The sequence below is a fragment of the Babylonia areolata genome, chromosome 33, assembly GCF_041734735.1.
Source record: "Babylonia areolata isolate BAREFJ2019XMU chromosome 33, ASM4173473v1, whole genome shotgun sequence".
Lineage (NCBI taxonomy): Eukaryota > Metazoa > Mollusca > Gastropoda > Neogastropoda > Buccinidae > Babylonia > Babylonia areolata.
The window spans coordinates 10,439,537-10,456,120 of NC_134908.1; the positions used below are offsets into that span (position 1 = coordinate 10,439,537).

Sequence of the window (16,584 nt, forward strand, 5' to 3'; positions counted from 1 at the left end):
CCGTGGTGATGTTGCAGATTCTGCATCGTGTGGCCAGGAAATCGTCGCCAGCACTGCTCCCACGTCTCTTCCTCTGTCTCAGCTTGACCCTGGGTTTGTGTTCAAGGCTTTGTGTGTGTGGGGGGGGTGGGGTGGGGGTGTGTGTGGGGGATGTATTTGTGTTTGTGTGTGTGTGTGGGTGTGTATGTGTATGTGTGTTTGTGAATGTGAGTGTGTATGTATATGTGTGTTCAGGCACAAATATATCTCACAACTTCCAGATACTTACATATATCCCTTAATAAAGTTTCGTTGCAGTAACCATAAACCGCAGATTGAAATAGGAAGAAGAGAAGGCAAAAACAGAGAAAACAGAATTTGTAAGGAATGTAATATGGGTGCTGTTGGGGATGAATTTCATCTTAACTTAATCTAAGTAAATTCATAAAACTTGGAAAGGGTGTGTAACTTTTGTTACATCTAAAACATGCTTGTCAGTATGTTTAAGTTTGATTTGATTTGTTGCAAATCATTATCATTAGCGCGCGCGCGTGTGTGTGTGTGTGTGTGAGTGTGCCCATGGTAAGCTATAGCAAATTAATCATCTCCGGAAATACTTTACCTGTCAACAGCAGATCAGGATCAAGCTCAGAAGGAAACTAATTCATTCTTCACGTACTAGTTGAAGGGATGTAATTCTTTTGGATTGAACCTTAGTTCTGGATCATGAACAGTAAATTTCATCTCACCTTTGGGTCTGCAAGTTTTTCTTGGGTGGTTACCAGCTCATTGCTAGAGTAGTGTTGGATTAGACTGTGGTTTTAAGACAGGGCCTTTGACTTGGTTACAGCTTTCAGACAGTGTTTCTTTGCGTTCCGGTTTTAAGACAGAGTGTTTGATTGTGTTGCAGTTTTAAGACGGCTGGATGAATGAGTTGTTGTGGTGGTTTGCGGGTTTCAGTCAACCTAACCCCGTGAAGTGTTGGTGGCGGGTGGACGCGGGCAGTGACGACAGAGTGGTGTTTCTGGAGAACACTCACTTCTCCACGTCCATGTCCTGCACTGACCTGGTGCTCAACATTTATGATGGTAATGTCGCTATACTGTACTTCCTCCTGCTTCTTCGTTCATGTCCTGCACTGACCTGGTGCTCAACATTTATGATGGTAATGTCGCTATACTGTACTTCCTCCTGCTTCTTCATTCGTGGGCTGCACTGACCTGGTGCACTTGTATGTAACCGAGTGGACTTTTATGTGTATGACTATTTTTACCCCGCCATTTATACAGCCATACTCCACTTTCGAGGGTGTGCAATCTGGGCATGCTCTTGTTTCCATAACCCACCGAATGCTGACATGGATTACAGTATCTTTTATTTGCGTATTTGATCTACTGCTTTCATGTGCACATGAATCGGGTTCAGGCACAAACAGGTCTGCACATATGTTGACCTGGGAGATGGGAAAAATCTCCAACCTTTACCGACCAGGCACCATTACTGAGATTTGAACCTGGAACCCTCAGATTGGAAGTCCAGTGCTTGTGCCCATCAGACAGTACAATATGATGCAATGTAGTACAGTGTGATATGATATAAAGCAGGTTTGGATTCATGATGGTAATGTCACTAAACAGTACAATATGATGCAATGTAATTCAGTATGATATGATATAATACAGCTTTGGATTTACGATGGTAATGTCACTAAACAGTACAATATGATGCAATGTAATTCAGTATGATATGATATAATACAGCTTTGGATTCATGATGGTAATATTGCTATCACTACTCAGTACAGTATGATGCGATGTAATGCATTATGATATAATATGGCTTCACATTTATGACGGTAATGTTATTATACAGTACAGTGTAAGACAGAATGATATGATAATTGTAATACAGCTTTGGATTTATGATGGTACTGTTGCTATTCATTACAGAATGTTACAGTACAGTGCAGCACAGTTCAGTACAATACCATTCCACACCACACTGCATTCCTTGTTGTGACTGTCGCTTGATCATTGCTCAGGATGGAACTAGATACACTACACTGCACTGCACTGCACTGCACTGCACAACACAACACAACACAACACCTTGAGAACCGTTCAGAGATTGGCCTAAAACAGACAAGAGTTGTGGTTCTTCTTTGCTGCTCTTCAAACCAGAGGGCACAATGGGCTGTAGGTAAATACAACACAAAACACAACACAAAACACAACACAGGACAACACAAAACACAACACGGCAAAACACAGTGCATTGACATGCAACAACACAACACAACACAGCACAGCACTGTGCAGCACAGCGCTGCACAGCACTGCACTGCACTGCACCGCACCGCACTGCACAAATAGCACAGCACGGCATTGCATCGCACAACACAGCACAGCACAGCACAGCACAGCACAGCACAGCAAAGTGAAACAAAGAAAAGGCACAGCACAGAACAGCACAACACAACACAACACAGCACAGCACAGCACAGCACAGCACAGCAAAGTGAAACAAAGAAAAGGCACAGCACAGAACAGCACAACACAACACAACACAGCACAGCACAGCACAGCACAGTAAACACAGAACTACACAGCACAGCATAGCATAACACAGCACAGCACAGCACAGCACAGCACAGCACAGCACCTCATAGCACCGCACTGCACCGCACCGCCCCGCACAGCACAGCACTGCACCGCACAACACAGCACAGCACAGCACAGCACAGCACAGCACAGCACAACACAACACAACACAACACCTGAAGTGCACCTGGAGGACCATTCAGAGACAAAAACAGCACAACACAGCACAACACAACGCAACACAACACAATTTAAACTCAGATGGTGTTTCATACAGTCTGAAGTGAGTCTCTGCCTCCATTGTTCAGGCCGGAGCGCAGTGGGGTCCCCTCACATTCTGTCAAGGTGTGCCCCCCTTCAGATGTTCCGTGCTGTGCGCAGCTCTTCGCGCTACCTGTACATTGTGATGGACATACAGGTGAACGGCGTCAGTGCTGACGACATCGAAGGTGTTTACACCGTCACCTCGCAGCTCAGAGGTCAGTGAGTCCTGATTGGCTTATTTGATGATGTTTTAGCAATTGATTGATTTGTGATTTTTTTAAAATCATTTTTTGTTTTATTTATTTGTTATTTCTTTAAGCAGATGCATGAGGCACCATAGCAGAATCAGTAAGGCGTTGGACTTCTTTTTTCTTTTTTTTCTTTTTTTTTGCTGCCCCATCAACTGCACCATTTCAGTGGCATTACTCCCACGCCGCTCATTTAGATTCCCCCATACACGGCCACCCCCGGGTTCGTCTGTCACAGTTCCAGCGTCGGCAGTTCGCAGGGAACCATCGATGTTAGGTCGCCAAGAGGCCACACACCAGAGGAGACCCTGCACTGCTGCTGAGTCACTTCGGTGGTGTTCAGTGGTGCCTGCTCTGATTCAACGTACTTTGGACACCATCTGCTCGGCCCCCTACTAACGACAATAATGGCTTAGTCACGGAGCCAGACTGAGTGAGCGTCCCTCCCAGAGTGGAGACAGGCGTTGGATTTCTGATCTAGTGATCAGGGTTCAAGTTCCTGTTTCGGCATGGTGTAAACAGTTGGTCACTGCACTTTCTCTGTCTCAGGAACTGTACATTTGAAAGAGCTGCCTGTTTCGCTTTGTCAAATCTCAAAAGTCTGGCCTTAAAACCTACCTCTGTCCCAGTGTGGGTTTTTACTTATGCCCATCTTTACCCCACAATATAGGCAGCCATACTGTGTTTTCAGGGGTAGAGGCGAAGTTTCAAGCACTGTAATTTGAATTTGCTCAACAGATGGGGTACCTCGAGTGCTGTACGCTGGGTTCGCAGACTCCTTCATCTGGCTCGCTCTGTCCCCGTGGAACAGAGTCGGGTAGGTCTGGTTCATCTCTGACACTCCAGGACAGGGTGATTTATCAGTCTTATTGATTGATTTTTTTTTAATTACACATACTTAACCGTGACCCACTTTTTTTTTCTGCCCCGTCATCTGCACCATTTCAGTGGCATTGCTCCCATGCTACTCATTCCCAGTCCCCCATACACAGCCCCACCCGGGTTCGTCTGTCACACTCCAAACGTCGGCAGTCTGCAGGGAACTATTGATGTTAGGTTGCCAGGAGACCACACACCAGAGGAGTCCCTGCACTGCTGCTGAGTCACTTCGGTGGTGTTCAGCGGTGCCTGTTCTGATTTAACGTACTTAGGACACCACCTGCTAAGTCCCCTACTGACGACATCTTATTAACTGATTTATCTATCTGTCCTAAAACCCTCTTGGCCGAGAGAGTGGGGATGCAACGTGGGCAAGACACTCTCCACTATAATTGAACTCCAACCCAGATTAAAAGTGAGGATGATGATGATGATGAATGATTGCAGACTGTATGTGAGGGGGAACGAGCAGTGAAAGGGTTAAAAGCGAGGATGATGATGAAAATGATGAATGATTGCAGACTGTATGTGAGGGGGAACGAGCAGTGAAGGGGTTAAAAGCGAGGATGATGATGAAAATGATGAATGATTGCAGACTGTATGTGAGAGGGAATGAGCAGTGAAAGGGTTAAAAGTGAGGATGATGAATGATTGCAGACTGTATGTGAGGGGGAACGAGCAGTGAAAGCGTTAAAAGTGAGGAGGAGGAGGATGAATGATTGCAGACTTTATGTGAGAGGGAATGAGCAGTGAAAGGGTTAAAAGCGAAGATCATGATGATGATGATGAATGATTGCAGACTGTATGTGAGGGGGAACGAGCAGTGAAAGGGTTAAAAGTGAGGAGGAGGAGGAGGAGGATGAATGATTGCAGACTGTATGTGAGGGGGAACGAGCAGTGAAAGGGTTAAAAATGATGATGATGATGATGGTGATGATGATGAATGATTGCAGACTGTATGTGAGGGGGAGTGAGGAGGACGTAGCAAACTACAGCACGTGTCTACAGCTGACGGTCAAAGAATCCATCAACCAGACGACATCTCTCAACGTCAGCGACTATCTCTATGTCTTCAGTGGTGAGTAAAATGATGGCCTGGTAGTACCATGTTCGCTTTGGAGGTGAGAGACTCTGGATGTACGGGATCCAATCTCACACTTGGCAGCATTTTCTCCTCCTCTACTAGGCCTTGAGCGGTGGGTCTGGACACTAGTCTTTCGAATGAGATGATAAACCAAAGTCCCATGCGTAGCATGCAGTTAGCGCACATAAAAGAACCCACGGCAAGGAAAGGGTTGTCCCTGGCTGAACTCTGTAGAAATATTCACTGAAATAGGAAGACAAATACACTTACAGGCAGCAAAAGTACAGAAAAGCAAAGGGTTGTGATCCCGCTGAGGCAACGTGCTCTCCCTGGGCAGAGCAGCCTGAATTTCACTCGCTAAATCCTGTTGTGACAAAAGAATAATGTAATGTAATGCAATACAATACAATACAATACAATACAATACAATACAATGCAATACAGTACAATACAGTACAGTACAATACAATACAGTACAATACAATACAGCACAATACAGTACAATACAGTACAATACAGTACAATACAATACAGCACAGTACAATACAATACAGCACAGTACAGTACAATACAATACAGCACAATACAATACAATACAGTACAATACAGCACAATACAATACAGTACAGTACAATACAGTACAATACAATACAGCACAATACAATACAGTACAGTACAATACAGCACAATACAATACAGTACAGTACAATACAGCACAATACAATACAGTACAGTACAGTACAATACAGCACAATACAATACAGTACAGTACAGTACAATACAGCACAATACAATACAGTACAATACAATACAGTACAATACAGTACAGTACAATACAGCACAATACAATACAGTACAATACAATACAGTTCAATACAGCACAATACAATACAATACAGTTCAATACAGCACAATACAATACAATACAGTTCAATACAGCACAATACAATACAACACAGTTCAATACAGCACAATACAATACAATACAGTACAATACAATACAGCACAATACAGTACAGTACAATACAGTACAATACAGTACAGTACAATACAGTACAGTACAATACAATACAGTACAATACAATACAGCACAATACAATACAGTACAGTACAATACAGTACAATACAATACAGTACAATACAGTACAATACAATCCAGTACAATACAGTACAGTACAATACAATACAATACAGTACAATACAATACAGTACAATACAATACAATACAGTACAATACAATACAATACAGTACAATACAGCACAATACAGTACAATACAATACAGTACAATACAATACAATACAGTACAGTACAGTACAATACAGTACAATACAATACAGTACAATACAGTACAGTACAATACAGTACAATACAGTACAATACAATACAGTACAGTACAATACAGTACAATACAGTACAATACAGTACAATACAATACAATACAGTACAATACAGTACAGTACAATACAATACAATACAGTACAATACAATACAATACAGTACAATACAATACAATACAGTACAATACAGTACAGTACAATACAGTACAATACAATACAGTACAATACAGTACAGTACAGTACAATACAGCACAATACAGTACAGTACAGTACAATACAGTACAGTACAATACAGTACAATACAATACAGTACAGTACAATACAGTACAATACAATACAGTACAATACAATACAGTACAATACAATACAGTACAGTACAATACAGTACAGTACAGTACAATACAGTACAGTACAATACAGTACAGTACAGTACAGTACAGTACAATACAGTACAATACAATACAGTACAGTACAATACAATACAATACAGTACAATGCAATACAGTACAGTACAATGCAATACAGCACAATAGAGTACAATACAATACAGTACAATACAGTACAGTACAATACAGTACAATACAATCCAGTACAATACAGTACAATACAATACAATACAGTACAATACAATCCAGTACAGTACAGTACAATACAATACAGTACAGTACAATACAGTACAATACAGCACAATACAGTACAATACAATACAATACAGTACAATACAGTACAATACAATACAATACAATACAGTACAATACAGTACAATACAGTACAATACAATACAGTACAATACAGTACAATACAATACAATACAGTACAATACAGTACAATACAATACAGTACAATACAGCACAATACAATACAATACAGTACAGTACAATACAGTACAATACAGTACAGTACAATACAGTACAATACAATACAATACAGTACAATACAGTACAATACAATACAATACAGCACAATACAATACAGTACAATACAGTACAATACAGTACAATACAGTACAGTACAATACAGTACAATACAATACAGTACAATACAGTACAGTACAATACAGTACAATACAGCACAATACAGTACAGTACAGTACAATACAATACAATACAATACAGCACAATACAGTACAGTACAATACAGTACAATACAGTACAATACAGTACAGTACAGTACAATACAGTACAATACAGTACAATACAGTACAGTACAATACAATACAGTACAATACAGTACAATACAATACAGTACAATACAATACAATACAATACAGTACAATACAGTACAATACAGTACAATACAATACAGTACAATACAATACAGTACAATGCAATACAGTACAGTACAATACAATACAGCACAATAGAGTAGAATACAATACAGTACAATGCAATACAGTACAATGCAATACAATACAACACAATACAATAGAGCACAATACAGTACAATACAATACAGTACAATACAATACAACACAATACAATAGAGCACAATACAATACAGTACAATACAATACAGTACAATACAATACAGTACAATAGAATACAGTACAATACAGCACAGTACAGTACAATACAATACAGTACAATACAATACAGTACAGTACAATAGAGCACAATACAGTACAGTACAATACAGTACAGTACAATGCAATACAATACACTTTTAGATTTCAATATTTATTACACTAAACACAACCAAACAAAAAAAAGAGAGAGAGAAGAAGAATTGGACATGTCTCTCTGTTGGTTGAAATGCTTTAATTCAAGAAACAAGACAAAGTACAGTGCTCAACGTACAAAGTCTTGAAAGAAAGAAAAAAAGGACAAATTTAACCCTTTCACAGCCAAGTTCGGATTTATGCAGCAGCTAGGTAGAGGACCCATGTCACTGAAGGGTGATCAGATCATGGGTCTGTTATCCATGAACCTACTGCTGTTAATGTTCGGTGGTAGGATAAGTCATTATTTCTATCCATCACTGTACTTTGACACCATATCACTGTGTTTATTGCACAAGGGAATTTTGCACCCTGAATTGTCTGGCGGTGAAAGGGTTAAGTAACAGCAAGTGTGAGCTCATGTCCTATCTTTCTCTCTCTCTCTCTCTCTCTCTGTGTCCAGGGCACAACAGCAGCTTTGCGGAGCTGGGCACAGCGTGTGGACGGACGTCCAGCAAGGTGCTGATCTCCAGAGGTTCCAAAGCGTACATGGTGTCACGAGTCCTGCACAACGCCACACGACACCTGCAGGGCCTGTGGCTGATGTACAGTCTGCAGCGTGAGTACAGTCCTGTGCGCAGCAGTATGGACTGGAAAGTCCGTGTCAGTTCGAGTCCTATATTATACAGACTGGGATATTTTTTACATGCACGCAAGCAAGCACACACACGCACACACATGCACACACACACACACCCACACACACACACACGCACACACACACACACACATACACACGCACCCACACACACACGCACACACACGCATGCATGCATGCACGCGCACGTATACACACACACACACACACACACATAGTGGTTTACACTCAGGTTTAGGCACACACAAATACACACACCCACACTGACACACACATAGTGACACACGCTCAGGTTTAGGCACACACACACACACACACACACACACACACACACACACACACACACACACACACACACACACACATACATACACACACACACACACAGACACACACACACACACACACACACACACACACATACATACACACACACACACACACACACACACACATACACACACACACACACACACACACACACACACACACACACACACACACACACACACACATTTAAAAAGACATCCACAATGGCAGTCTCTATTGACAGGCTTTTGTGAACCTTTTGTGAAATTCACATCTCTGCTGACAGGTTATTGTGAACCTATTGTGAACCTATCATGAAACTGATGTCTCAGTTTACAGGCTACTGTGAACCCTTTGTGAACCTATTGTGAATGTTTGTGAAACTGATGTCCCTGTTGACAGGTTGTTCTGAACATGTTGTGAAACTGATATTTCTGTTCATTGGCTATTTTGAACCTGTTCTGAAAATGACGTTTCTGCTGACAGGCTATTTTAAACCTCATCTTCTTCTTCTTCGGTTGGTTCGTGGGCTGCAGCTCCCATGTTCACTCGTATGTACTTAAGTGGGCTTTAACGTGTATGATTGTTTTTGCCCAGCCATGTAGGCAGCCATACTCCGTTTTTGTGGGTGTACATGCTGGGTATGTTTTTGTTTCCATAAGCCACCAAACGCTGACATGGGATTACAGGATCTTTAACGTGCGTATTTGATCTTTTGCTTGCATATACACATGAAGGGAGTTCAGGCGCAAGCGGGTCTGGACATATGTTGACCTGGGAGATGGGAAAAATCTCCAGACGCCGTTACCGAGATTGGAACCCGGGACATTGAAAGTACAACGCTTTAACCACTCGGCTATTGCGCCCATCAGACCTAATCTGAAACTGACATCTCTGTTGACAGGCAATTGTGAACCTGCTCCGACACGCCTCAAGTCGAACAGCATCACACAGTTTGTTCGGTCGGATCAGGCGCAGGCTTCCCAGTTTCCATTCAACATCAACTCTGTTGACTTTTCTCACAGTGGCTACCCCTTGTATGTAGTGTGTGTGTGTGTGTTGGGGGTTGGGCGAGGGGGGTGGGGGGGGATGTGTGAGAGTGGGGTGTGTGGGTGTGGTGGGGGTGTGGGGATGGTGTGAGTGGGTGTTTGTGTGCATGTGTTCAATTTCATTTAATGTCTATCCACGTTAAGTGATGTTAGACATGAACAAAAAATGAAAAAAAAAAAAAAGGAGGGGGGAGAGAAAAGGGAGGGGAAGGGATGAAAACAGTACTGTGCACAACATTAACAACAAACTGACTAAGAGAATAACTTTCCAATTTTAAAACATATAGGCGTTTATATAAAAAACAAACAAACAAAACAAAACAAACAAACAAAAAATTCAAAGGTTATAACAACAACCCAATTAGACTATTTTGCAAACATTTGGAGGGGAAAAAAATCAGACAGTGATAAGTCCAAGATTTCTTGACACCCCTCCCCCCCTCCCACCCCCTTAAGTTATAACAACAATCCAATTGGACTGTTTGACAGTGATTTGAAAAAGTCGAACAATAAAAGTGAAGAGTCCAAGATTTCTTTCACTGGGAAAGATGCTAGTACAGGTATATGACATTTTAGCATATCGCAAGTAAATATGTGATCACTTGTTATAGAATTAGCACAAATACAGGAAACACTTTTTATATATTTTGTCTTGAAACAGTTCAGTTTCCATCTACAGATCAATGACGCAATCTGCCTTTTATTGTGTTGCTCGTTGTAGCCTACAATTCCATAATTTTTTTTTATTTCTTCTTGTAAGTTGGAACAGCCTATATTCCTTTCTTTTATCTGAAACATTCTTGCAATGAAAATGGAAGTCATAAACATGTTGACCCAGCTGATCCCTTTGCTCCTTTTTTTTTTTAGCTAATAAATCATTATAAAGAATGCCACAATGTGAAAGAATCCAGATGAAAGTTATGCTAGTCCCCCTCAGTGTGTGTGTGTGTGTGTGTGTGTGTGTGTGTGTGTGTGAGTGTTGGGTGTGTGTACGTGTTCATTGTTATTGTTGTATTACATTACGGTTTGTCACAACAGATTCTGTGTGAAATTCAGGCTTCTCTCTCTGTCTCTCTCTCTCTGTCTCTCTCTGTCTCTGTCTCTGTCTCCGTCTGTCTCTCTCTCTCTCTGCAGGGAGAGCACATCACTGCCGTGCAGTGCCACCCTTGTTTTCCTTCATGCCTGCAAGTGCATATTGTCTTCCTATCAGAAAAGCATTTTTCTACAGAATTTGGGACAACCCTTTTGTTGCCATGGGTTCTTTAACATGCACACAGGACCTCTCCTCCAAACAGCTAGTGTCCAGACCACCACTCAAGGTCCAGTGGACAGGGGATGGGGGAGGGGGGGTGGCGGAGGGGGGGGCGGAGTAAATACTGACGAGTGTGGGATTCGAACCTGTACTTGTCACTTCCAAGGCAGACGGGTTACCTCTCAGCCATCATTGTTTCACTGCTGTTGTGTTGTTGTTGTTTTTCCAGCAATGCGTACTGCAGGTGGTTGATAGTGCCGGAGAGTTCCTCCACCTTGATCCAAGCCAGCATTGTGAGCATGGACTTGTGGGGTGGTAACTGCAATGACAATGTCACAGCCTATGACGGTCAGTTCTCTCTGGCGTTCCTTGTGTGTTGCTGGCTCTCTCTCTCTCTCTCTCTCTCTCTCTCTCTCTCTCTCTCTCTCTCGTCTGTTGGTCTCTCTGTTGCTCTTTCTCTCTCTCTGTTTCTCTGTTGTTCTCTCTCTCTGTGTCTCTCTTCTTCTCTCTTTCTGTGTTGCTCCGTGTCTCTGTTGCTCTCTCTCTCTCTCACACTCTCTCTTTCTCTACCTCTTGTATTCTTTCTCTGTCTGTCTGTCTGTCTGTTGCTCTCTCCGTCTCTCTGTTGCTCTCTGTCTGTATCTCTGTTTTCTGTCCCTCTCTCCATCCCTCATTCTTTCTCTCTCTCTCTGTATGTCTCTGTTGCTCTCTCTGTCTCTCTGTTGCTCTCTGTCTGTATCTCTTGTTTTCTGTCCCTCTCTGTCTCTCTCTCTCCCTCCCTCCCTCTCTCTCTCCCTCCCTCATTCTTTCTCTCTCTTTCTTTATGTCTCTGTTGCTCTCTCTCACTTGCTCTCTTTCTCTCCCTCACTCATTATCTCTGTCTCTTTCTGCCTGTCTCTCTGTGGGTCTCTATCTGTTGCTCTCTCTCTCTCTCTCTCTCCCTCCCTCCATCCCTCCTTCATTCTCTCCCCCCCGTCTCACTCCCCCCCCCCTCTCTCTCTCTTTGTTCTCGCTGCACTAAGGGTGGGGTGGTGATTTGAAAAAAAAATCTTTCCCTGATATGATGCTCATGTTAGTCATTTTGTTTCTCCCCAAAAAGGGAGGTTGGTATGTTCAGCAAGTGACAGGTCTGTCACACTGAATAGTGCTCTTCAGGCTGGCTACCTGCTCCCCGTCACTGCTGACAGGAGAGAAACAGTCTCACTCAAGCAAACTGAACAAGTCTACAGCGACGCCACCTGTTCCGATTTCGCCGTATTTCATTACGCTGCTGGTCAGGCATCTGCTTAGCAGATGTGGTGTAGCGTATATGGATTTGACCGAACGCAGTAACGCCTCCTTGAGCTACTGATACTGAAACTGATACTCATTACGCTCGACCGCAGTTTGCTCCGACATTACGCCAACGTCAGAATTGTTCTGACGAGTTCATTACTGACTACATAGCATTGCCACATGCTTTCCTGTTGTAACGTTACCCAGACGCTCTAGACATGGATCACGAGGCCAGGGCTGTCACTTCTAACTTTTGTCTCACGTGATGATGTTCAGCTAATCGTGTGCGTGTTTACATTGAAACAACATTGAGTTGACCAATCGGATTAATCGTCTGCCCGAGCAAGAGAGAACGTGGCTGTATCAAGATGTGTCTTGGTCAAATGGCGTATAGGACCACAGCCACGAACAACTTGACCTTAAGGACTTATTGCCGATAGGTCGTTAAACTCAACTCTGCCCTCAAATGGTATCTGTGCCTGTGGATTACAAGTTGTAGATAAAATGTACATTTGCTAATGTGGCTCAGTCCGAGTGTTCCTACCAAATTCAAAACGTTCCCACCAGATTTCCTGATTGTTCCTACAAACACTTGACAGGGGTTGGCATCTCTGCTTTCCTTTTGTCTTGTTCAGACTGGAGCGATTCTGGGAGTGGCTTCCTGTGGCGGTGGTGTGAAGGGGACCAAGGCACCAGCACCTTCACCTCAAAGAGAGGCGGCCCTCTCTTCCTGCGATTCCTCACAGACAGTGCCTACAGCGACGGAGGCTTCAGAATCAGTTACTCCAGTGTTTACCACGCCAGTGAGTAAAGATGCACGTAAATGTGTCTGCGTGTGTCAGATAAAGATTATGACACAACCCTCGAAATAATCTCTTTGCTATCTCCCTCCCCCTTCTCCCTCCACTCCCTCCCTCCCCCCCCCCTCTCTCTCTCTCACACAGAGAACACGGTTTTGTTTGTGTATGCATGTAGTAAGATTATGCCATTGTATAGATTTATTCATGCAAAATATGTGACCACCCCTTAAACGGGGCCATGGCCTCACTGAATAAACTATCATTATCTCTCTCTCTCACAGATGTTAACACATACACTCACACACAAGTATTCAAATTTAATAAAACATGATAATTTATTGTTATATTAAAAAACTTCAATAAAATACCCCCTCCCGTTCACCCACCCACCCACCAAAATACTCCCAGGACACCCATATTTTAACAGCATGACAGATTGAGAGAGAGAGAATTGAACTGAACTGATCTGAATGAATTTTAATTTCTGATAGTAATGGAGTAAGCAAGACAATGCTTTTTATCCATCCAGCTTTCAAAGGGGAAACAGTGACATCAAAGGGGGGATCATTATATCAATACAGCATGCACACTGTAATCATGGTTACGTGAATGGTAATTTGGCATTTACATCACTATGTAGCCAGAGGAGAATGAGAGGAGAGAGAATTTAAGAGGGAGATAGAGCAAGGGAAACACACACAGAGAGAGAGAGAGAGAGAGAGAGAGAGAGTACAAGATATGAAAATTGATATATGTCAAGACAATGTTCAAGCCATAAATATTTTAACTGGAATAAGCGTGCACATGTTACAAAAACAGTAATGAAAATAACGCCATTTAAACTCTTGTAGTAGCACTGACGAGTTTTATAGTGATGATGAGGGAGGAGGATGGTGATGATGACAATGATGCAATGGAGGTCCATTTAGGTTTGGGACCAAGTGACGAGGCTGTACTCCACGCTTCCTTTCACAATGATGTCCTGGCATTAACCAGGCCCGGGAGATACAGGCACTTGCAGTGTTGGTCAGGAAATTTGAGCAGCACACCCAAACTTGCATCCGTGATGTGGATGATCACTGTGTGGTCCCAGTCTTTCCACTGAAGTCCATGGCACACTTTACTCTGGCTAGCAGCTGACCGCGGGCCGAAAAACCCACCGAGTTTGAGAGAGAGAGAGAGAGAGAGAGAGAGAGAGAGAGAGAGAGACGCAGGATGAAGGATGTAGAATAGTTTAATTGTCAGGTCGTTCACCCATACAATGGAGTGAGCATAGGAAAATACAAAATTACTAGAATTATATGTAAAATCGTTGACATGGAATCGCATTCTGTCATATTTTTAAAGCTTTGAATACAAAAAAAGACCGTTTATAAACAATTCCTTACACCACATTGGCAAACAGCAATGCAAGTTTAAATATGGAGTTTAGCGAAACAAAGAGAAAGAGAGAGGTAGAGAGAGAGAGTGCCATGTTCAGATTATTCTCTGACGCATGTGAAATGACTGAGTTGACTAATTGCATGAACTGTTGTATATGTGTTTATTAGTGCATTGTTGCTATGCATGGATTATTGTCTGTGTGTTGGTCAGTGTGTTCCTGTGTCTGTTCAGATGAGTGTCCGTCGATGGAAGTGATGGTGGCAACGGAGGTTAAGACGATACTGACTTCACCCAATTATCCGAACAACTACCCCAAGTCAGTGTGTGTGTGTGTGTGTGTGTGTGTGTGCTTGTATGTGTATGCATATATGTATGTGCATGTGCATGTGTTGATTATGACAGTGTGTGTGTATGTGTGTGTGTGTGTGTGTGTGTGTGTGTGTGCGTGTGTGTGTGTGTGTGTGTATGCTTGTATGTGTATGCATATATGTATGTGCATGTGTGCATGTGTTGATTATGACAGTGTGTGTATGTGCGTGTGTGTGTGTGTGTGTGTGTGCGTGTGTGTGTGTGTGTGTGTGCGTGTGTGTGTGTGTGTGTGTGCTTGTATGTGTATGCATATATGTATGTGCATGTGTGCATGTGTTGATTATGACAGTGTGTGTATGTGCGTGTGTGTGTGTGTGTGTGTGTGTGTGCGTGTGTGTGTGCGTGTGTGTGTGCACTTGTTATGAAGGGGTGTGTGTGTGTGTGTGTGTGCGTGTGTGTGTGCGTGTGTGTGTGCACTTGTTATGAAGGGGTGTGTGTGTGTGTGTGTGTGTGCACGCGCGCTTGTTACTATGAAGGTGTGTGTGTGTGTGTGATACAGCTGGCCTCTCAAAAGCTCACTGACCATGGGAGGAACATGGCATAATGGTCAAGACGCTTACCTGCCATTTGTAAACTTGACGCTCGCAGTCACACCGTTCTGTCCTTGTCAAACAACACAGTGGACCTGTTCACTTCAGCCTCAAAGGGGAAAGCTCAGCCAGTTTCCTTGTGTTGGGGAAAACAGTGTTGGGCTGCAGCTGTCAGGTTTTGTTACCGTGTGAAAAATTGTGTGTTTAACATGACCCTTCAGGTCCAAGAGAGGAGCGGCCTGCCCAGCATTGAAAGCCTGTGATCCAGTGCCAGCTACGCTGGACAGGACACGTTGTCCGCATGACAGACAGCAGGATCCCGAAGATGCTTTTGTATGACCATCATCATCAGTGTCAACTGAAGTCGCCAATGCCGGTCAACTGTCCAGTTGACTAAAGTCAGCTGTGACAGCGAAAGGATCAAACTAAAGTTTCAGTTTTAGATTCTTAACGAGACATCACTGCGTTTGCACAAATCCATATACGCTACACCACATCTGCTAGGCAGATGCTTAACCAGCAGCATAACCCAACTCACTTATTCAGGCCTTGAGTGCATGCATATGTATTCGTGTACCTATCAGAGTGGATTTCTTCTAAAAAAAAAAAAAAAAAATTGCCAGAGGACAATGCTCTCGTTGGCGTGGGTTCTTTTTCAGTGCGCCACGTGCGTGCTGCACACGGGGCCTCGGTTTATTGTCTCATCCAAATGACTAGACGCTCAGTTCGATTTTTCAGTCAAACTAATTAGGAAGAAGGGCGAGAGTGGGATTCGAACCCAGACCCTCACACTTTGTTGGCAGATAAGAGTCTTAACCATTCTGCCACCTTCCTCCTCTAAAACTGGAACATGAATGCAGAACAGGAAGAAATAAATTTCAAGATTGTCGAAACATATTCTCCTTTAAG

At 42.9% G+C, this 16,584-nt stretch overlaps 1 protein-coding gene across 1 annotated transcript in view; it reads left to right on the forward strand.

Annotated features, from left to right (window-relative positions):
- The window catches only part of LOC143276949 (cubilin-like), a 51,089-nt gene that overhangs the window by 12,729 nt on the left and 21,776 nt on the right, over nt 1-16,584 (forward strand). The window contains exons 8-17 of the mRNA XM_076581627.1: nt 18-93; nt 940-1,067; nt 2,888-3,058; nt 3,830-3,908; nt 4,924-5,048; nt 8,514-8,669; nt 9,922-10,054; nt 11,548-11,666; nt 13,229-13,396; nt 15,008-15,092. Of these exons, the coding sequence (XP_076437742.1) occupies nt 18-93; nt 940-1,067; nt 2,888-3,058; nt 3,830-3,908; nt 4,924-5,048; nt 8,514-8,669; nt 9,922-10,054; nt 11,548-11,666; nt 13,229-13,396; nt 15,008-15,092 (1,240 nt within the window). The remainder of the gene's footprint in view (nt 1-17; nt 94-939; nt 1,068-2,887; nt 3,059-3,829; nt 3,909-4,923; nt 5,049-8,513; nt 8,670-9,921; nt 10,055-11,547; nt 11,667-13,228; nt 13,397-15,007; nt 15,093-16,584) is intronic.